The 21824-nt window shown below is 44.0% G+C and overlaps 1 protein-coding gene across 2 annotated transcripts in view; it reads left to right on the top strand.

Moving 5' to 3' along the window:
* The window catches only part of OXCT1 (3-oxoacid CoA-transferase 1), a 458536-nt gene that overhangs the window by 403869 nt on the left and 32843 nt on the right, over positions 1 to 21824 (top strand). For both annotated transcript variants that reach the window (XM_085631175.1, XM_085631176.1), the window contains exons 15-16: positions 6375 to 6455; positions 10902 to 11003. In XM_085631175.1, coding sequence (XP_085487301.1) covers positions 6375 to 6455; positions 10902 to 11003 — 183 coding nt within the window. The remainder of the gene's footprint in view (positions 1 to 6374; positions 6456 to 10901; positions 11004 to 21824) is intronic.

Genomic DNA, 21824 nt, shown 5'->3' with positions numbered 1-21824 from the left:
AACTAACCTATGAATTCTGGATTTCCACATTTGATCAGGTATCTGCCTATACTCAGTTTGTTCTATAGCCTTTTACCTTGTTCTGCACTTAACTTAACTATAAGTTTTTCTGGCAACTAAATACAAATTGAACCTTTAATCAAAAAACGGTCACCACATAGTTTCACAAAAGGAATTGTAGTACATGAATACCTCCTGAAGAAAACATGATTTTTATCATCTGTCATAGGTCTAGGGTCCTCAAAAAGTAATATATTGCCCACTTATGTGTCTTATTAAATTTCTAAGCCATGGATGGAGCTTTTACAACAGATTTCTAAAAATAAAAATCCTCTTTTTGCGGCATAAAATGTTACACCACAGAAACAATGATTGTGAATAATAGAACATTAGCATAACAGTAGCGGTTTTACCTAGGACAGGGAGGGTGTAAGGTAAGAGGGGGTAAGAAAATGCTCCAATTACATACCAGTAATTGCATTACTCTGATTCCTGTTGCCTTGCTTCCTATCATTACAAAATGAGGCCATTCCACCTCACCAGACATTAATTCCCATGTCATATCCAACATACAAAGACCTTCCCCATCTACTGTTCAGTTACAAACGACGACTTACTCAACTTTGGTTGGCCTGGGTGGGAAGGGGTGTAATGACTGGAAGCGATAAACAGGAGTCAGAGTAATGCAATTACTGGTAAGTAATTGAAGCATTACCTTGTTGTCCTTACCCTCACTTCCCCTCATTACAAAACCAGATATGCAGATCTATACCAGGATAGTCGAAGGTTATTGCAAAGACCCAAACTGTGATTATATAAAACATAATAGAGAATACCGCTATTACATCATACTGGATAAAATGTTCGAACCAAAAGCATCATTGACTTCTACCTCTTGCACAATTCGAATGTGAGAATCAATAGTCAACATAGAGCCCAAGTAGCTGCTTTACAGATTTGAGCTATGGAGGCCTCTTGAAGCGAGATAGACCTAGTTCTAGCAGTCCTGACTTGCACCCCTAGAGGACAAGCCTGTCCTATGATGTATAGGCCACGTAAATTAAACGCCTACTCACCTACTCGGAGGAGAGGTAAAAGGTTTGAGCCCATTTTTGACTGTCCCAAAATAAACAAACAATGGCTCAGAGAGCCAAAACGGAGATACGCCTTCCAAGTAAATCAAAAGTGCTCTCTGAACATCAAAATGGTGTAGTCTGATCCCCTCTGTGCCATCATTTTACGAGTTTCCTCCTACAATGAGCTCCTGCTCCCTATGAAAACCGGTTGCGGTATGAAGACCACTTTCTCTTGTGTAGGCAAAAACTAAACGTGGAAATACTTTAAAAAAAAATGTATCTACATTTGTTGTTTTTTTAAACTGAAAATCGCTCTATGCGGAGGGCTGTGATTTTGTGGTAGAGTGCATTGCAATAAAATACAGTTATTTTAAAGTAAATACCACGATGACAGTAAGTTGCGTTTGCTATTCCGTTATGTGAATCACACACTGGCATGATTCATTGCTTAACTACCAAAAAAAACGTATATTTGCTCTCAAAAACGGAGTTAATATTAGGAAAACAGGCTGGGAGCTAGTGAGAAATGTGAAGGAGACATGTTGTCTTGGTTGCAGCGCTGCACTAAAAATGTTAAAAGCAAAGCTGGGCGTATTCATGTGCAGCTTGATGTGGCCTGGTGTAGAACCCTGCATCCCTTCCGGCCTCCTCCCGCACAAAGCGTTATCACACCGTGGTGTGATCCAGTAGTCCTGGGCGAGCAGTGATCCGTGCTAGTCCTGGCTGTGCTTGAATGTGCTTGAATGTGCTGCCTGAGGTCTATTGAAAGAGGGTCTGTGTCCCAGCGTACAGACGCCTGGCTGCCTGCAGGCCTGGCTCAGAAGAGCAAAGGCAGACTTTACAGGTTACACGTGGAGAGCCAGACAGGCATTGGGCATGAATTGGAAAGATCAGACATTCTTAGGAAATGCAGTAGATTTAGTCGCTGCATTAAATATGTTGCAATTGCAACTGATGCATTCGCTTTCGCGGCTACAAATGTCTGTGCTTTATATATTAAATAAACCAGTTTCATTTAGTAAAAGTAAGAAGACATTTAAAACGTCGCGGAAAAAACGTATTTAAAGCGATTCAAAAGTACACTTTAAATTCTTTGATAGTTATCCACTAGGTCCACTGTTGTGTTATTGTAAGGAAAGTGTGACCCAGGTTTTTCTTCTGCATGTATAATAGTAGCCATAGATCAGCTTAATAAAGTCTTTTGATTGCTATACTTCAGATTTTCGCAAATGAGTGTAGTATTTCCCCATAATTGGCTGGCTAAGTTACACCCAGTTTGTAGACTGTTCCTATTCCACAGCCAAGCAAAGGGTAATGCTTCCTCCTGGTCAAGTCATCTGTGTACTGAACTTGCTTTCAAGGGTTGGAGAAGCTCTTCCTAATACCTAGCAGCAGTGGCACTGAGCATGATAACTGGCCTTGGCATACAGGCTTTCAACAGTCTTGGCTCCCAGAGGCCCTTAAGATTGTGTTCCTGGTTTAAAGCTGGGCAGACATCTTCCAAAAAGTGGCAGCTGCCCCATCTGCCATATTTAGAATGCATAGATATTTATACCGTCTAAATTGGTTGAACTTGACATATGACGTTTTTAGCATATTTCCAGCATCTGTCAGATTCTCAATCAAGCTTTGTTTTATTTTTGTATTCGTTTTTTAATGTTCTTTCTAAATTATATAAACATTAACATTTCATACAGACATTAGAGATATAAACGTCTTTAAGTTTAACAAAAACTCCCAATCGCTGCTTCTCGCATACATACATACGGCTATTTGATTCAACAATATTTTAACTCGCACACCACCTTACTTTCAAACAGAGGGCGCATCCCTTCAAACATAGGATTTTCCACAATGGGAAACCACTGCACATGTTAAAGTTTCAAATATATCCCAGCAAATCCTGCAAATATTTCCTGCGTCAAGTACTGATGTTTTGTTAAGGCAAAACCGCACAGCAGCATCAAGATAAAGAATCCTGGTAACTTTTCTAGGTACAACTGTATATCTTCTAATTGTGAACATAGAATTCAAATTAACACCATTTCACTGGCCTAGCTAGAACATCATCCAAAAAGCAAACCGAGACTTCTCCATCCAAAAGTACCTTTAGACCAATGATTTCATTTCCTTTGAACAAGCCAAATTGTTGTATCCATCTTTAACAAAATTGACTAGAAATCTTCCCTTCAAGTAGGCGAGTGTAAGAAATTGAGTATTAGTTGAGGGAAGGTGAGAATTTTAAAGTTTGAGTTAAAATTGGCACCAAAAAGCACAAAATGGCAACTGCTGGTATCTGATCGCACTAGACCGGGTAAAATAAAAGTTAAAGCCAGCCGCAAAAGATCAGTGGTCGGATTCAGGGACCAGTTTCATCCCAGAGGAAAGTTTTATGAGGGTTTAAAACCTTCAGCAGGCCAGGAAGCAGGCTGGATCTGACAGTGCGGGGAGTGACTGTCTGAAGTCCCGGATGCTGCATGGCATATGGGCAGTGAATTTGTTAACATTGCTGAGATGCTGCTTGGGTTGAGTCTGAAGCCGTTGATTAAGGGAGTCAATGCTCGGCATCTAGTGGGGCGAAACTTTAAGTTAGTTGGAGGGGAGCCAATGGCACAGGACTTTGGGAACAATATTTAGGGGACGGAGGCCAGCAGATGGTACCAGGTCAGGTCCATTTGGGTCTAGTCAGCGGGAAAGCAGGAAAAGGCCTCTGGAAGCTTTGTTATAATCCTGTAGCTAAAACAGGAGGTCAGTCAACTGATCATTGGAGTCACGTCTGGGGCCCTGGGTTCAAAGCAAGCAGGTCCAGTCTTCCTTCAGGTTCTTCAGACAGCAGAGCAGGCCTTCTGGTTCTTCATAGGTCCAGTGGTGTTCTGGGGAGATTTCTGGGGATGCTACTTGTATGCCCAGTGCCAGCCTGTGGTTGGTCAAAAACAAATTAAATGGTTGAAGAAATCGCAGCAGCTGGAAGTCGCTCTGTCTGCATCCCAATCCATTGTTTTTCACCCACCATGCTACCCCAGTTTGACCCAGCAATGTGAAAATCAGTCTCGACCTTGCTCCAGTGGAAAACCGCCCAGCCCACACTGACAGGCAGGTTCTCCCTGAACCGTAACACATGCAACCCAGGACTGCCATGGCCTTTATTAGAGATCATAAGCCATGTATAGCTTGGTTCCTGTGGCACAGTGAGCACAGGACCTACCTCTGGGCCTAACTCTCCACTTAGGACATCAAAAAGAAAGGGATGTATGGGATGTTTGAATTAATCTCCGCCACTGGCAATCGCTCGGGCAGCAGCACAATCCATTATTTGTTGTCCACCATGCTACATCCACTACTTCTGGGTTCAAGTCAAGCAGGTCCAGTCTTCTTTCAGGTTTATAAAACAGGGTAGTCCTTCTGGTTCTTCTCAGTTCAAGTAGAGTTCTGGAGAGAGTTCAGGGGATGGCAGTTTTATGTCCAGAGCCAGTCTGTGGGTGAGAGGCAGTCCTTTGCCAACCCTCTAAACCAGTTTTGAGCAGCCCTCTCCCACTGGGTTTGGAACCTTCCTGACTAGAACGACAAAAATGAGGCCGGCCGAGGTATTTGCTTCATCTTCCAGTGACAGAGTAGGCTTTCTTTGAAGTTCAGGGATATGCTGGGCACAGCCAACCAGCCCATCCTGTCAGAGAGTCAAACTCTCTCCCTACACCGATGACCCTTTGTCCACTGTCTGGGAGCAATACTCATCAACACCAGACGGGAGCCATCAAGTGACAGTTTGACACTGACAGAAAGTCCTTTAGTTTTTGGGCAGAAACAAAACAAATTTATAAAAGGCCTTTTTCATAATAGGAATGTAAAATCCGACCTTACCATTACATTTGGTTCCAAATTATTATTAACATAAATTAGTTATTTTTCTAGCTATTCCAAGATCGAATAGAGCACTTATTAAGTGAAGTAGTGTAAACCAGTGTTAGTTTATGGGTGGCCAGCCTTGCCACACTGAAAAGTGACTTTGGAGGTTTTTTACTGCCATTAAGTATATATGTCCTACTTTTAAATAAACCTACCTACGTTTGGGCTGACATATGAATATTAAAAGGGAAGGTTCAAGTCTGTCAAAAGGGTTTTGCTGACACTTCTTAATGGTAGTTTAAAGCTGCTCACCCAGGCTGTAGTGGTAGGCTTGGGGATAGGTTTACAGTGCTACTCTAGTGGGTGGCACAATAAGTGCTGCAGCCCACTGGTAGCTTTTAATTTTCATTTCCTGGTACATATAGTAGTCTTGCAAGTAAATTAAAAGCGACAATCCACTGTATTCCAATTTTAGCATGTTTGAAAGGGAGAACACAAGTACTTTGCCACTGGTTAGCAGGGGTAAAGTGTGCAGAGTCCTAGGACCACCAAATCGGTTCAAGCAAAAGAAGGCACACATCTGGGGGAATACCACACACAATATGGTTATTTTCAATAGAGTGAAAGTAATCTTATTGGCATATGGTAGTGAGTGCCTTTTTGCCAGGTTCCGTTGTCACAACCCTCTGATGGTCAGAATCTGCAGCCGCTGCCAAGCATCGGGTTCCTGGTCCTGGCATGCAGATGCTCCGCCTCCACTTTGTCTCTTTCTTTTATGTTGACCTACGGTAATCTGCCGTTCCAACTAAGGATTTGTCTGAAATGTCACCTTGTACATTGATGCCAGTTTTTCAGTTGCGCACTGAATTAAATGAACGTTTCTTATTTATTTGCAAAGGTTAAGGGTGAATGCCATCCCGCGCATTCCATTGACAGGGGTTTCTAATGTAACACGGAGAGCAATTGGTTTAAGTAAAACCTGTTTATTGGTTTGTCGTTTTCCAGTGCTTAATTATCTGTGTAAGAGCCCGCCAGATGTTGTAGCCATATTGTGTATGTTTCCCACTTGCTTTTGTCTTGGCTCAGTGAATGGTAAGGTCATATTTTTCAGCAAATAAAAGCTTCATGGACTCGAGCCTTATGCCCCGTTTAAGCTGTATTAAGTATTCCGCTTGTCTGCAGTTAAACTTGTAAAATGTATTAGATTTTGTTTGTGAACATTTTTATAGGTGCAAAGTTAAACTTCAGGTATTCTTAAATTTTATTTTGTTCTGCATATGAAAACTTGCGTAAGTAAAATATATAATGTGTTCGAAGCATTTACGATGGGTCTTGCTAGCTTACTTTTCTGTAATTTAATATCTTAAGACCTGAGAGGTAGAATGCGTATATATGGAGTTAAAAAACTTTAATTTTTTATTCAAAGGATTTACTTTTGAATTTGTTTCAAATTAGGGTGGCGGACACAAAATTATGGAGAAGTGTAACCTTCCTCTGACAGGACAGCAATGTGTGGATCGTATTATTACAGAAAAGGTAACATAAGATTTATTTCTTATTATTTTTAGTTTGTTTTTGCAATAAAAAGTTTACCTTCGTATGTGTGTACATACATGTGTGTATGTGTGTGTGTGTATATATATATATATATATATGTTTTTGTCTGGCTCCTAACATATGGTAAAATAGGCTAATCCCCAGTTGGTACATGTAACTTTCCAGTAATGCCATACTATATAGTGCAGGAAAATACACCAGTGGCATAGAAAGTTAAATGCCAGCTGTGGACTGTAGAACTTGTTATGCCTTCTACTAGGTTGGCAAAGAAAACATGGCTTATATGTATAGGCAGATTGCTGTAGCATTTAAACCTGCTGGTGAACTGTAAAAGTAACGCTGTTAATGGGGGAAAAACTCTGCTTTTATATATATCAAAAAAGTCAACCCTCAGTAGACCTTGTTAGCCCAAAAGGTACTGTGCTTAGTATTTAAAAGCAGTACACACAAAAATGTTGTGTTGATATTATCCTGGCAGCTATTGCATCATGTTTTTAACTGAAAACAACAACATTAGTTTCAAATACATTTATAATTGACTAGCACCCAAAAACTATTTTCACTGTTATGCTTTGTGAACTGTTTGTATGAGAGAAACAAAAGTTTTGATAACATTATTTCTGCTAACTCTGGGTAGGGATTAGCTACAAAAATGATTCAACTACTTGTTATTAAAGATCCCATTTACTGGTGTAGCCAGATGTTTTTTAAAGAATTTAGGACAAGTAACTCTTGAAAAGTAAGACTTTGTCTGTGTGAACCTCCAGTACAGTACGCTAATTGACATTAGCCTGTCAGCAACAGGACTCTTACAATGCTGTCCTTTCATGGGGTTAAAACCTTTTGTTAGACTAGAAAAAATGGTTTAGGCCTTTTGGGAGGAAGACCTGGGTGTGAGGTATGTAACTCCTCTCAGCTTTGGAAGGATATCTGGGAAGAGTCCAGGAACTTCATCAACTTGAAAGGAACCAGCCAAGCCCAACACAGGGGCTCCAATAAACAGGACAATAAGCAGTCGCCTCTGCTCACTACAATGGACCGCTTATTCCTAATAGAACACCCTACCCCAGAGAGTTTGATGGTCCAAGCCTCCTCTTCCCACGTTAATCCTGGCGCAATCCAAACTGCACCACGGGCTAGGGAATCGAAGAGGTTGGGCAACTGAAGCAAGAAAGTGTATTCTTTCACCACCTTGGCATTGCAGTTTGTGAACACTGCATGCCTTTTGGGCCACTATTCTCCCACTGTGGGATATGGTTGTGCAGGTGCTGCCAGCGGTTTGAGAGGAGGCCTGGCCGTGCTCTCCCAGGCTGTTGCCAATAGGAGGGATGCAGCAAAGTTCATAATTATATGTGGACTGGACACTGCTGGCACACCGGGCAGAGCGGTTTCGTTGACAGTTGCCCTACGGCACCACGCCTTTTTGAGGACTGTTAACTTTTCTGGGGATGTCCAAACATCACTTATGGACATGCCCTTTGATGGCTCCTATCTCTTTGGAGACATGGCGGATTCAGGTCTGGAGCACTTTGAGGACAGCAGGGCTATGGCCAGGTTTTTGGGCCTTTCCATGGCCCTTCTTTACTCTCAAGCTGCCTTTCGCAGCCACAAAAGGGGCTTCCAGCTATATCTTTAACCACCCAGTCACCATGGCGCACAAGCTTCCCAGCCTCTGTGTGGCTAAAGATGCATTACCCACAGACCCCGTGGGTCTGGCCAGTCCACCACTCCCCTGGCAGCCACAGCCTGCAAACCCTTATAGTCTGCCCTCTTACCATCATGAGCAGCCAGTGGGAGGCAGGGTCCACCATCTCCTGCCCCCCCCCCCCGGCAGTTTATAACATTGAACCAGTGGGTTTTGCAGATCGTCTGAAGGTGCAAGGTCTCTTTCAGCAGTGGGGAGAGCCTTGTTACATCTGTTCGCCACTGAGGCAAATGTGCAATGTCAGCAGTCCTGTACAATGGAGTTTCCAAGACTGCTCTCACTCGGAGACACTTTTCGTCTCGAGTGGAGCTCAGTCCTGTGCGCCTTTCTGCCCATACTGCTGCTGCCCAGAGTTCCTCAAGAATATCAGGTACTACCGGGCCCAAGTCGTCCTTGTGGCACCAGACTGGGCACAGAGAGTCTGGTATCCTGAGCTGTTGAGCATGGCCATCAGTCCTCCGATCAGCCTGCCCATTCGGGAGGATCTTCTGTCTCCGCAGCCGGGGAGGGTTCTCCACCTGAACCGGTCAATGCTTTGTATTCTTGCATGGAGATTGAGCGGCAACAGTTGACAGTTTTTGACCTTCCGCCCAAAGTCTGCAATGTTATTCTGGCAGCAGGTGTCCCTCCACCAAAATTGCATACACCTGCCGTTTGGGAAAATTTGTTGCATGGTGTGCAGAGACAAAAAGTTGACCCTCTTTCTGCTCCCCTTTCTCAGGTTCTCCTGTTTGTCCTTTCCCTTGCCTAGCAGGACTCTACTCTGGACACTGTTAAGGGATACCTTTCAGCTAGATCTGCTTTTCTGCAGTTGTCTGACCAACCTTCCCTCTTCCAATCCTCTATTGGAGAAAGGTTCCTGAAAGGTTTGCAACATAGGTTTCCTCCTTTCTTCATTATTCCTCAGTGGGTCCTTAATCTGATCCGGACGTTCTGGAAGTGTGTTCCATTTGAGCTCTTGCATAACTGTCCTCTTAGGCTTCTTACCATCAAGACGGCCTTCCTGGTGACAATAACATCTGCCTGGAGTGTCCTTGAGCTTCAGGCCTTGTCATCCAAGCTCCCTTACCTGAACATCTACCCAGACAAACTGCTGCTTCGTACTAGGGCTTATTTTCTCCCGAAAGTGGTCAGTCTTTTTCACGTAGGCCAATGCATCACACTGCCTACTTTTTATGCCCCGCCTCATACCTCTAAGGAAGAGGATCAGCTTCAGTGTCTGGACCCAAAAAGAGCATTGTCGTTCTACCTTGACCGCACACGAGAGTTCCAGGTTGATGAGCAACTCTTGATGGAATATATCCGAGCGAAGAAATGATGCACCGTACATTAGAGGACCACTTCACGATGGATCGTGCTCTGTATTAAAATCTACTAAGCATTGACTATGAGCTTCCTTTCACATGTTTACCAAGCACTACTGCCTGGACTGTCATGTCCGTAGGGATGGGCATTTTACCCGTACCAGTCTGCTGGAGTTCCTTGCTTGAAATTTGTCCGCAGACCCACCTCTTGGGAGGTATTGCTTGGGTATCTATTCTAAGGTAAGGAATCTGTGGCTAGACATCTGTCAGATGAACAAGTTATGTACCATCGGTAACGCTTCATCTGCTAGAGACTCTGTCTGGCCACATATTTCTTACTGCCCACCCGTCCTCCCTGGTCTGCGAACCTTTTCTAGGGACAGGACTTTCCCCTTTCAGAGCACTAGTATTCCACACTAGTTGACACTGAACTTCATGGCTCCGTGCTTCTGGCGTGGAAAGTTGTGTAAAGTAACTGACATCAGCGCGCTGGGCTAGTTCCTATATAAGCATCACGCACGCCAATTCCAGCATGGGCGATGCCATGCAAAGCCAAATGACGGCACCTACTAGCACACAGGGTAACTGCTCCTAAAAAAATTTCGGATCCAGTTTCTCACCAGGGGATGATTCTAAGGTAAGTAATCTGCGGCTGGATAAGGCATTACTGAAGGTAATTAATTTGTTCTTCAGGTTCATAAGTTTCAATGTCAGTGTGACTTGCTCCGCCTTCTGTACTTCGGAGGTAGATTATTTGATTAGTATTAAACTGTTACTTACTTCGTTAGAAATGGCTAAACTATGGTATGAAGATTCAACCATATATGTTATTTTTATTGGCATGGTATTGCTTCTCGATGTATTAGACGTTGGGCCCTAAAATGCATCTTTGAGGCCAGGGGGGTGGGGATGGGGGAGGCTGTGTGCATGTGTGTGTGTGTGTGCGCGCGCGCGCACACATGCACATACTAGGAACAGATCGAAATTTGTTGTAAAACTTATTTTATCTATATTCAGAATCATCTATCATAAAACAAAACGTGCTGTTAAAATAGGTAACTACAGATAACTGCTTATTTGCTTAGCTTGAGACTTTGCAAAGGTCAGGCAAATCAGTCCACACACATGTGGCAGCGCTTGTGGTCACTTATATTTAGAAAAGAAGTCTTGAGCCTTGTTTCCACTTGACTGCTTCATATGGAGAATTCTCTCTCTTTCTTTGCTTCAATCATATTTTCATCCAGTTTTAGAAATTGTTGTCGTTAATCAATTTGCGATGTACGTTTCCATCTGTTCCTGTTATCCTTTTAACACTGATTTAGGCTATTTGTGAAAATGGAACGGAAAGCGATATTGGACAAATTACCTCTAGAAATAACCAATTCTTACCGGTTAATTAAATGTTCGCATTTCCAGGCTGTTTTTGATGTTGACAAGAATAAGGGGCTGACTCTAATTGAACTCTGGGAAGGACTTTCCGTTGATGACATCAGGAAAAACACAGGCGCTGACTTTGCAGTAAGTGTTTTAAACTCCTTAGTCATTATTTTCATCTTAAACCTTTAAACTAATGTATTCTGCAACGCACACGCACACACACACCTATATATACGTATATACGAGGACATTAGCTATTTTGTAATTCTTGCAGCACTGCATTGTAATGAGTCGCATATCATGTGAATTGTTTGCAGTTACTTAGTCATATAAATATTTAGTTATCTATCAAATGCACGTATATCTTGGTCGCCTGTGTATTAAATACATAGCATGTGCGTGCTGACACTAGTTTTCTGTTTATAATATGGATTGCCAGTGTGGGGAGAGCCTGTTTCTCAGTAGGGGCGCAGCCTCGAGTAGCTTGTGATGTCTCCCCCATCCCTTTCCCTGCAGGGCTGCCCTCAACCCACACGCTCCATTAACATGATTTATCTTCTTCCTCCCTGTTATTTCGCAGCTAGAGGGGGTCTGGGCTTTGCTCATGGTTGTACACAAAGCTGGCACAGGTGGCTGTCAAAATATTAATAATTAGAAGGTTCATGGGCAGTACAAAAGAAAAAAGCCTCGCCAATCTTAGGAATAATGTGTGGGTGCCTCATTGAACTCACTCTATAGGGCTGGTGGAGAGGAGTATTGGGCATTTTCAGTAATTCTGTGCCAGCCTTTAGTGAACACTGGCTCTCTAACCCTGAGAGATTAGAAGGAGGCTGATTTTTGGGTATAGAGTGTACAGAAAGTCTCAGAGGGCATCACCAGAAGGACGATCAAGCCCATCTCAAACAAACACAGGTGGTGTTGGTCAGTGCTTTAAGCGGGATGAACAAACCAGAGGGTGTCTCAAAGGGGCGTGGCCAATGTAATTAAGGGCGTGGCTTAAAACAGAAGCTAAAAATCTGTGCTAGCATAGTGTGCCGCCGACTAATATTTTGCTGTTTGTCATTGCATCCAGATATATGATACATCCTCTCCCTCATTGGTATGTGGTGTTGCCAAATTTATTGGAAGTGCTTGGGTGATCCGTATGAGGAGACTTAAGCTCCAACTTACCCCGTAGGCTGGAGCGTCTAAATGAAGGAATGGCCCTAGGGCTGGGTTAGTGGCCCCAGATATTTATTTATATAGCAGGGGGAATGTGTAGTTATGTTGTTAATGTGGAGTAAATTCGATGAATTTTAAATGTTCCTCTTGTATTGTGATCTATTATGATGCTTATGTTGAACAAATTTTAATGATCCATATTGTATTTTTGTAGTGTGTGTTCACACAGGTCATGATTATTGTATACTCACTTTTATGATGAAAATTTTTTATCGAATAAAGTATATGATTGATTGATTGATATATGATACAACAAGTAACATCATACCTACAACAAGTCAGCACTATTGGCTTTATCGATGGTTGTTAGTTGCATAAGATAAATAAGCAGCAACTATGGCTTGTATATAATATTGAAAAAGCTTCCACTTAGAGCCCTGGCGACACCACGACAATGTTGCTGCTCCTGAGTTTCAGAAAGAGAAGGGAAATCCAGAGAGAAAATGACTCTCTTTAAAGGATTTCCCTTCCCCCTACAACGCTCAACTGGCATGACGTCATGCCGTAACTTTTCCACTAGTGAGAAGTGTGAGCATACATCGATGTGCCTGCTGTCAGTGCAGTCCGGATAAAAATGGACCGCCTTGCCAGGGCACAAAACAGAGCCCGATAGAGACCCGTTTCGAGGGCCCCTCTAAACAACTGCTGGTGCTCAGATCCGGCCCACTTAAAGCCCTGGTGTTGGTAACCAAAGGCCCCCAAAATTCAGCTAAGCAAGGGGACACTCGCACCGCATCAGGGGAGGATGGTGGGCATCCAAAGTAGAAACGGCACTTTGCTTTCATCAAGGGAACCACCTCTTGGTCTAAGAAGCACCCCGCCTGGTAGGCAGTCCACAGGGATCGGTCGTGTGGCACTATAAAGAGCAGTTTCAAGGAAGTAGGTTTATAGTATTCACTAGTGTTGGTTGATGGACATGAGGGTGAGCCAGTGGTTACTGAAAACTCTTTAAAGTGCTTTCAGGAGGATGTATGAGGTTACATCGCATGGCATTAGCACGCATTGATCTTTACCATGTATTTTTGTGATATCTCACCCCAGTCCTTTGAGGCCAGGGATGGACAAAGGCATTTGTCCTTTATGTTCTCCTGCCCTGCGGCAACAGCCTCCATGCTGCTTTAGTTTGCCCAAAGTTCTGGATCCTGCCTCTCGCAACCAGTATGTGGAAGTCTGAATAGAGTACTTCCTTCCACTGTGGCAATCCATCACTACCTACTAACCATAACACTTCTAAAAATGTGACACATTTAGACCATTCCAAATCGTCCAAAGAGTGGCCTTAAACTCGCTAGTAGAATTTACTTTTAAGGTATATTGAAATTTTAAGCAATATTCATTTGGTCTTTTCTCAAAAATAGGCCGCATCATTACAATGTAGTGAGATGTCCTAAATAAGTATAATTGTTAAGAAGTAATGGTGCCAAGCACCGTTCAAGATCGGCCCAAATTAAGAACTGCTTGATCAAGCTTTTAGTATCTTGGAAGCCATTATGACATGAAAATAATGCTTATAGTACACCACAAGCTTTAAATGTTGAGTACATTTATCATAAAGGATTCTTCACCTTTTTCCTGTATGAAGGTACATTATTAAGCATGGATAAAACGGATGTATGTCATTACATTGCATACTAATACCATGCGTGCCATTACAACGCGGGTATTAAGCGATGTCAATGAAATGCCATTACGTCGCAAACTTTTACCATGAGTATGCTTTTACCACGCATGCCATTACAACGCAAAGGCATGCGTGGTAAAGCTATACTCGTGGTTAAAGTTTTAAAGGTAAGTGACTCTACACTACACCTGCACAACCCTCCCCCGACCCCCAGTCCTCTCCCTACAATTACACTACACTACCCTGCACAACCCCCCCACACTACCCTAACACACTACACTACACAAACACTACAACACTACCCTAAACCCTAAAACACTACACAAACACTACAACACTACCCTAAATCCTAATGCACTACACTACACAAACACTACAACACTACCCTAAAACACTACACAAACTCTACAACAGTACCCTAAACCCTCATTACTACACTACACAAACACTACAACACTACCTTAAACCCTAAAACACCACACAAACACTACAACACTACCCTAAACCTCTACACTACACAAACTCTACAACACTACCCTAAAACACTACAACCTACCCTAAACCCTAATGCACTACACTACACCAACACTACTACACTACCCTAAACCCTAAAACACTACACAAACTCTACTACACTACCCTAAAACACTATAACAGTTCCCTAAACCCTAATACACTTCACTAAACAAACACTACAACACTACACTAAACCCTAAAACACTAACACAACCCTAAAACACTACACTACAAAAAACACACCCTAAAACGTTAAAAAAACCACACAAAACAAACATTACAACACTACTTTTACACTACCCTAAACCCTACAAAAGTAACCCCCACCCCAAGCGCAAACCCCCTTAACGCTCTCCTCTTCAGCGTCGCCGTCTCTGCTCCCGGTTCATGCTTCCTCCTTCCTGCTTCGAAGGGCGGTGCACGTCGTTGTGAGGAAACAGCCTCAGTTTCCTCACAACGACTTGGATAGCCGCCATTACTCATTACATCGCATGCGTTGTAAAAGCGCATGCTATGTAATGGTATGCGTGGTTTTTACCACGCGTTGTAACATCGCATGCGTTGTAACGCATGTGATGTAATGGCTATGTGTGGTAAAACCACGTTGTAATGGTTGTTCCCGGGATAAAACACTTCATTTGGCCAGTCCTTTAAATTAGAAGAACCCTTATCCATGCAAGGTAAAAGAAATAATATATTTTGACCGCATTGTAAGATTGTCAGTAAGTATTTTGTGGCTTTTTTCGAGTATCTACTTTGTTTAACAGTCTTGTGGCTTGTTTCATTGCCATGTGACGGTGTTTCAGTGATTGTATATAATTCTTTAGAAAACCACAATTAGCGAAGCCTGCCCTGGAGAAACCTTTTCCACAAACCTTTTCCCAAATGAACTATAACTTTACTTTAACCTTTTTTTTTAGTTGAATTTCTAAGGATTTTTTTTAAAAACAAATACAATTTTTTTACTACACCTAACTATAACATTACTTTAACCATTGGTTTTTTTCAATGAATTTCTTTTTTTAAAGTAAATTATTTTTGTGAGTGTATATATTGTATAATAGCTTTATAATATGTTGTGGTCTGACATTATTTTAGTAAAAGAATGTTCTTTTTTTATTTTATTTTTTTAAACCTTTATTTACACTTCAAATATTCACAGTCATGGGCCTACAATCACCTGGGCCGGCCGCTAACGTAGAGAAAAGGAAGGAAAACAATAATACAGCAGTCATAAGAGCCGGAGCGAGCCGCCCACAACTGAACCCAGCACTTCAGAAAGGTTTCTTATTAACTAGTTTATAAATAAAAACAACAAAAAGAAAACTTGGACCAGGCAAAAGAGCTCCATTAACAGGGACTTGCTCTCTCATGAGCGGGGGACAACAGCGAAAACGCAGCGGGGGGGGGGGGGGGCAGGGAAAAGATCGGTCATCAATCCTACAAAAAAGATCGGGAACATCAGAGTCAAGGGGACATCGTTACGTCTGGTGTGACCGCCAAGGGGGGGGTGCAGATATCCCCTCGATAGGAATTCCAGGGACCCCACATCTTACTCCATTTCTTAGGTTTGCCTCTGGCCACGTAAACCGTCTTCTCTCGGAACATGCACCAATCCATAATTTCTTTCCACTGCGCAACTGTGGGGGGCCTACCGGAACCCCAGAGCTGCGCAATGTCCCTTTTAGCGATCATGTTGCCCAGAGTCACCCAGCGTTCCTGTGCCACATCGCAGTCAGTCGGCTCCCACACATTCAACACACAACGCCGAGCCTCAGGGAGTAGAGCCACACCCGTAACCTCCTCCATCACTGCATGCACCCCAGTCCAGAAACGTAGCACCTTCGGACACTCCCACAGAATATGGAGAAAAGTACCAAGCAGGCCACAACCACGCCGACATAAACCATCACTTGTATAACCCATGTGAAGCAAGCGGGGACCGGTTACATAGACCCTATGTAGTATCTTTAACTGCACAAATCGAAGGCGAGCCGGTATAGCAACCTCCCTCGGTGAGGCTATGGCCGCGACTCAGTCCTCATCATCCAACTCTAGGCCATCAGCGACCCAGACCTCTCGTAAATGTGTGAGAAGGTCCGCTCGAGTGTTGATCAGTTTCTTGTAGATCAGGGAAATAGTACTCTCTGGCAGGTAACCATCAAGCAAACGATCTTCCAACGGGGGGGCTTCAGGGATATCTGCAGGATTCGGGAAAGCGGAAAGTAGCGCATGGCGCATCTGCGCATAGCGAAAGAACTCCCTATCGCTCAGCTTATATTCCGTCTGGAGAGCTTCAAACGATTTAAAAGCGCCCTTCGTCCAGAGATCCCCCACACGACTAATTCCGATCAAATCCCACTTCTCAAAGCCTTTAGTACGCCATAAACCACCCAACGCATCCGACGCATACAGTGGAGTCGCACGAGACAGACGGCCCGTCCATCCCGTGGCGGCGGTGGCGCAGTGCCAGGAGCGCACCGCATTTTTCGTAGGACCTGTCAATTTAGTACGTCCCTTCGTGGAATAAAGCGCCCTATTGAAATCTCTGCCCGGCAACAGTAGCTTATCCATCTCGTATGCGGGGTTCGCCGCCGGGCCATATGTCCCATGATTCACTGCCACCAACTGGGACGCCCAATAATACCTTTTAATATCAGGGAGAGCTATGCCACCGTCATACCACGGAAGGGTCAATTTAGCGAGAGCGATGCGTGGTCTCCCATCCCAAACTAGTTGCCTCTGTAAGCTCTCTACCTCACTAAAATATCGGGCGGGCACCACGTCCAGCGTATTCTGCAATGCGTACAAGAAGCGCGGAAGAGACATCATTTTGAATAAGGCCGCCCGGCCAAACGGCGATAGCGGGAGCCTACGCCAAAGAGCAACATCGGCCCGCAGCCGCTGGAGCGGGGGCAACAGATTCAGAGCATAACGAACCGCCGGATCGAGGGACACGTGGATACCTAGATATTTAAATCCAGAATGTGAATCGGACAGCCACGAGGAAGAAGAGGGGGGTCGCCAACCAGCACATAAACACAGGATTTCACCCAATTAATGACAAGCCCTGAGTTGCGACCGAAAGAGTTCAATACATCAAATAACACTATCAACGATTTCCGCGGGGAGGTGAGATAGAGCAAGATATCATCTGCGTAGAGTGACACGCGATCCTCAAACGTCGGTGTCCACCTAATACCCGTCATGGAGGGTTCCCACCGGAGCCACGCCGCCAGGGGCTCCAACGCGAGAGCAAAATGAAGCGGGGACAGGGGGCAACCCTGCCGCGTGCCCCTCCCAAGCAAAAAGGGGGTAGAAACTCTACCATTCACCACCACCTGCGCCAGTGGTTTCACGTACAACAACTTCACCCATCCAATGAATCCAGGTCCAAAACCAAACCTAGCCAGCGCCGCCCAGAGATACGACCACTCCAACGTGTCAAATGCCATCGTGGCGTCTAAGGACGCCAAAATGGCGGGCTCCTGAATAGAATCAACTCTCGCGAGGACTCCGTGGAGGCGCCGCAGGTTCAGCGCGGTATTGCGGTGCGGAATAAAACCAGACTGGTCCGGATGTACCAGGTCACCAATGACTTTAATCAAACGATTAGCGAGCACTTTAGCGAGAATCTTAGGTTCAGCGTTTAGGAGTGAGATAGGCCTATAAGACGCACAGCAATCACGCGGCTTGCCCTCTTTATGGATCACCACAATGGTCGCTAGACGTTGATCATGCGGAAGGGCGCCGGCCTCTCGGGATGCAAGAAACATCTCGAGGAGATAAGGTGCCAACCTATCTGGACGAAGCTTGTAAAGCTCGATTGGAAGGCCGTTAGGGCCGAGAGCCTTTCCTGAACGGACCGAGCGAATCGCCGATGCTATCTCATCGTTCGTCAATGCCACGTCCAGCAGTTCTTTATCATCGACCGAAAGGCACGGCAATGCAATATCTCGTAACAGTTGACGTGAGTCGTCTTCCGACCTCTCCGAGACCGGAGAGTAGACGTCACGCAGATGGTCCGCAAAGCAGCCTACAATCTCCCCCGGATCCGTGACACTCACACAATCAGCGCGCACAATCACTGGGACCACACGATTCGCTCTCTCTCTCCTCTCCAGCCATGCAATCAACTTTCCAGCCTTGTCACCAACATCATACAAGCGCCCCTGTTGTTCCCTACTAGCGAGCTTGGCCGCATCCGTAACCAACGCCCTATAATCCGATTGTTTAGGGCAAAGGGCATGGAGTCTGTCCCGTGTAACCCCCCGCCCGAGATCTTCTTCCAAGTCAGTTATGTCAGACTCCAGGCGTACCACCTCCTCAGCTTTACGTCTCTTAGCAAGGGAGATCAAGGATAGGGCCTGCCCACGGATGACTACCTTGAAAGCCTCCCACAACGTTACGGCCGATGAGACTGAACCTTGATTTTCCACAAAATAACGGTCAAGAGACTTAACCAAAAGGGCACGAGTTGTGGGGTCATGCAAATACCAGGGATTGATCGGGGCCACCCTCCCCTCTGCCCCCAAGATCACATCTAAATGCAGCAGGACCGGGGAATGATCAGAGATGCCACGAGCCAGATGCCTGACCTCCCCGATCATTTGAGCTTGGGCGGCCGGCATCAGCACATAGTCCAATCTAGATAAGGAGCCGTGGGCGCCAGAGTGAAATGTAAATTGGGCAAGCCCCGGATGCATTGATCTCCAACAGTCCACAAGCCCCATAGTATCGATAAAGCCACCCAGCCAAGAGTGCGCCCCGGGGAGGTCTCTGGGAGGGTGTCGATCCTCTCTACCCAAGAATGTTCTTTTTATTGTAACAAAACAATATATGGCTGACAGTTTGCAAAATCCTTGTAAAAGGTTGAGAGTATTACACTGATAAATATTCAGTAGAAATTGTTTATTTGCTCCGTTATTGTAATTCTGATATCAAGACATGTCACCAGCAATTTGTTTTTGAGATGTTATTTCTCTCACAATGATGGGTGTGCATAGTAAAGTGTGTAGAGGGACTGGCCTCTCTGCTGAGACCTGTCTCTAATGATGTGGGTGTGTGTAGTAGGCTGTGGAGAGGAACTGCCCTATCCTTTCAGACCCCTCTCTTAGATGACCGGTGTGCGTAGTAAAGTGTGTGGAGGGACTAGCTTCTGCTTTCAGACCTCTCTCCAAGTTGATGGGTATGCATAGTAGGATGTGTGGAGGGAGTGCCTTCTCGTTATAGACCTCTCTCTCAGATGACTGGTGTGGGATGTAGGGTGGTGGAGAGACTGGACTTTGATGAGATCACTTTCTGTAATGATGAGTGTGCATAGTAGAGTATGGAGAAGGACTGGCCTCACCTTTCAGACCTCTCTCTCGGATGATGGTTGTGCACAGTAGCGTGTAGGGACGGACTGCTGTCTCCTTTCAGACCTATTTCTCAGATGACCGATGTGCATAGTAGGGCATGTGGAGGGACTGGCCTCTAGGCTGAGACCTCTTTCTGTAATGATAGGTGTGGGTAGTAGGGAGTGGGACTGGGCTCTCCTTTCTGACCTCTATGTCAGATGATGGCTGTGCGTGGTAGGGTATTAGGATGAGCCTTAACGCTACGCACAGCTTTTCTCAGACCAATGAACATAAATAGAAGTGTTTGATAAACACCATCTTCAGTAAAAACTCCTTCATGCAGTAACAAGTGTGCACAGCATAGTGTTTTCAAACATTACCTACTCCTTCCTACTTTTCACAATCCTGCGACAGTCTCGTGAGATCGTAACATTAAAAAAAAAAAAGTAACGGTCTAATCATCACAGTACCTTTATTTTAAACAGAGTGTATTGAGAACTCATCTATTCTTTTTTTACTATACACAATCTAGCGAGAGTCCCGCAAGATTGTAAAAATCAGTTAACAGCAATATACATTTATTATCTTCATAGTGGTTATCCCTTTGACATCTCATCTCTAAATCTTGGGGGTCTGCATGCCTTTCTGCTGACCCCTTATATAGCTTTTTTACATAATTTCTACAACACCTCCAGTTTTCACAGTTAACAGTAATGGCAGCCATTTCACTTAGAACATTCCAATAGCCAGCCAATCGGAGCGCTCTCGAGACTCACGGGAGCCCCACGTTCCAGCGAGAGCGGGAAGACTCACAGCAATAACAGACCTCAAGTAATCGCAGGGCTCCATTTTTGTTTACTGCTTTTGCTGGAGGCTCATTTGTTTGTTGTGAGCCCAACTGCAAAAGTGTACAATTATGTTCGACCCTTAATATCTGAAAAACTACTGAACGGATTTGCACTATATCACAAAAAGCACAAACTGCAACACAAGATCCAACTTCCTGCCAAATTCGGTGTTTTTCTGTTTAGCAGTTTTTATTAAAGCCCGTCTTAAGGAAGTCTGTCAAATGCATGGAGATTTTGCGTTTTGTGACCCCCTTTTTTTCTTGGCCCCCACCAGACGGATCACCTCAAAACTTTCCTGGGAGGAGTTGAGGAGGATAAACTTTTTTTGGTAAAGTTTCGTGGTGATTCAAACACGGCTAAAGTTATTAGCAAATCAAAAAATGCTCCATCTATAGAAAAGCCGACACAAATATAATTACCTACTGGTGACCTCCAGTAATATATATAGTTGGGCTCACCAAACCAGCTTCTTCTCCAACTCGAATGCTTTCTGGTCCAGATAACAAATGGCACAACTTGGAGATTTTTCAATCATTTTTTATTTGATCTCTTTCACCATTTTAAACTAAGTGCACAGGGCAGTCCATTACACTATATATATATATATATATATATACCCTTTCCACTACGGTAAGGATACCAGCACTCACGGGGTTCCCTGAATTACAGCGGTGATTTTATTTTTGTACCAGACGCGTTTCGGATGAACTCCTTCGTCAGTGTTTCACAACTGGCACTGGGAGACACCATCTTTTTAACGTCGTACTTCATTGACATGGAAACAAACGAGGGATCACAATACACCTTTCGTGGGCGCTATCTTACAATGTAGTACATGGTAGTTATTTGCACAGCATTCAATGTGGATGCCAATCATTATAATTATTCTTATGGATACGGGCAATTCATTGTAAAAACCAATCATGATATGAATTTACATTTCTGCCATATTGCACATTTTCGCCGTGAATCGGCAACGGATGACCATATCTTTAAAGGCTCATTCCTTCATGCATAAAACTTCCATTGCTGGTGCTGCTAACTCATGTATGTTTAACGCTTGATGCTTATTTGTTATATACATTCATCATTTGTTTCCATGTCAATGAAGTATGACGTTAAAAAGATGGTGTCTCCCAGCACCAGTTGGGAAACACTGATGAAGGAGTTAATCCGAAACGCGTCTGTAGGGTTTTGGGTGGTAGAGGTATTCGGTGGTAAGTGTTTTTAGGGTTGAAGGTGGGTAGGGGTATTGAGTGTTAAGGGTATGTTTAGGGTTTTGAGTTTAGGGGTCGGGGTCGATAAGCATTTATATATGTGTATATGTATATATATATATATATATATATATATATATATATATATATATATATATATATATATATATTCAATGAAAAAACCAAAGGTTTCACACATG

This window comes from Triturus cristatus, chromosome 2_1 (assembly GCF_964204655.1).
Source record: "Triturus cristatus chromosome 2_1, aTriCri1.1, whole genome shotgun sequence".
Classification (NCBI taxonomy): domain Eukaryota; kingdom Metazoa; phylum Chordata; class Amphibia; order Caudata; family Salamandridae; genus Triturus; species Triturus cristatus.
Note: the sequence above shows the minus strand (reverse complement) of the source record. Positions and strands in the feature narration are given on the sequence as shown.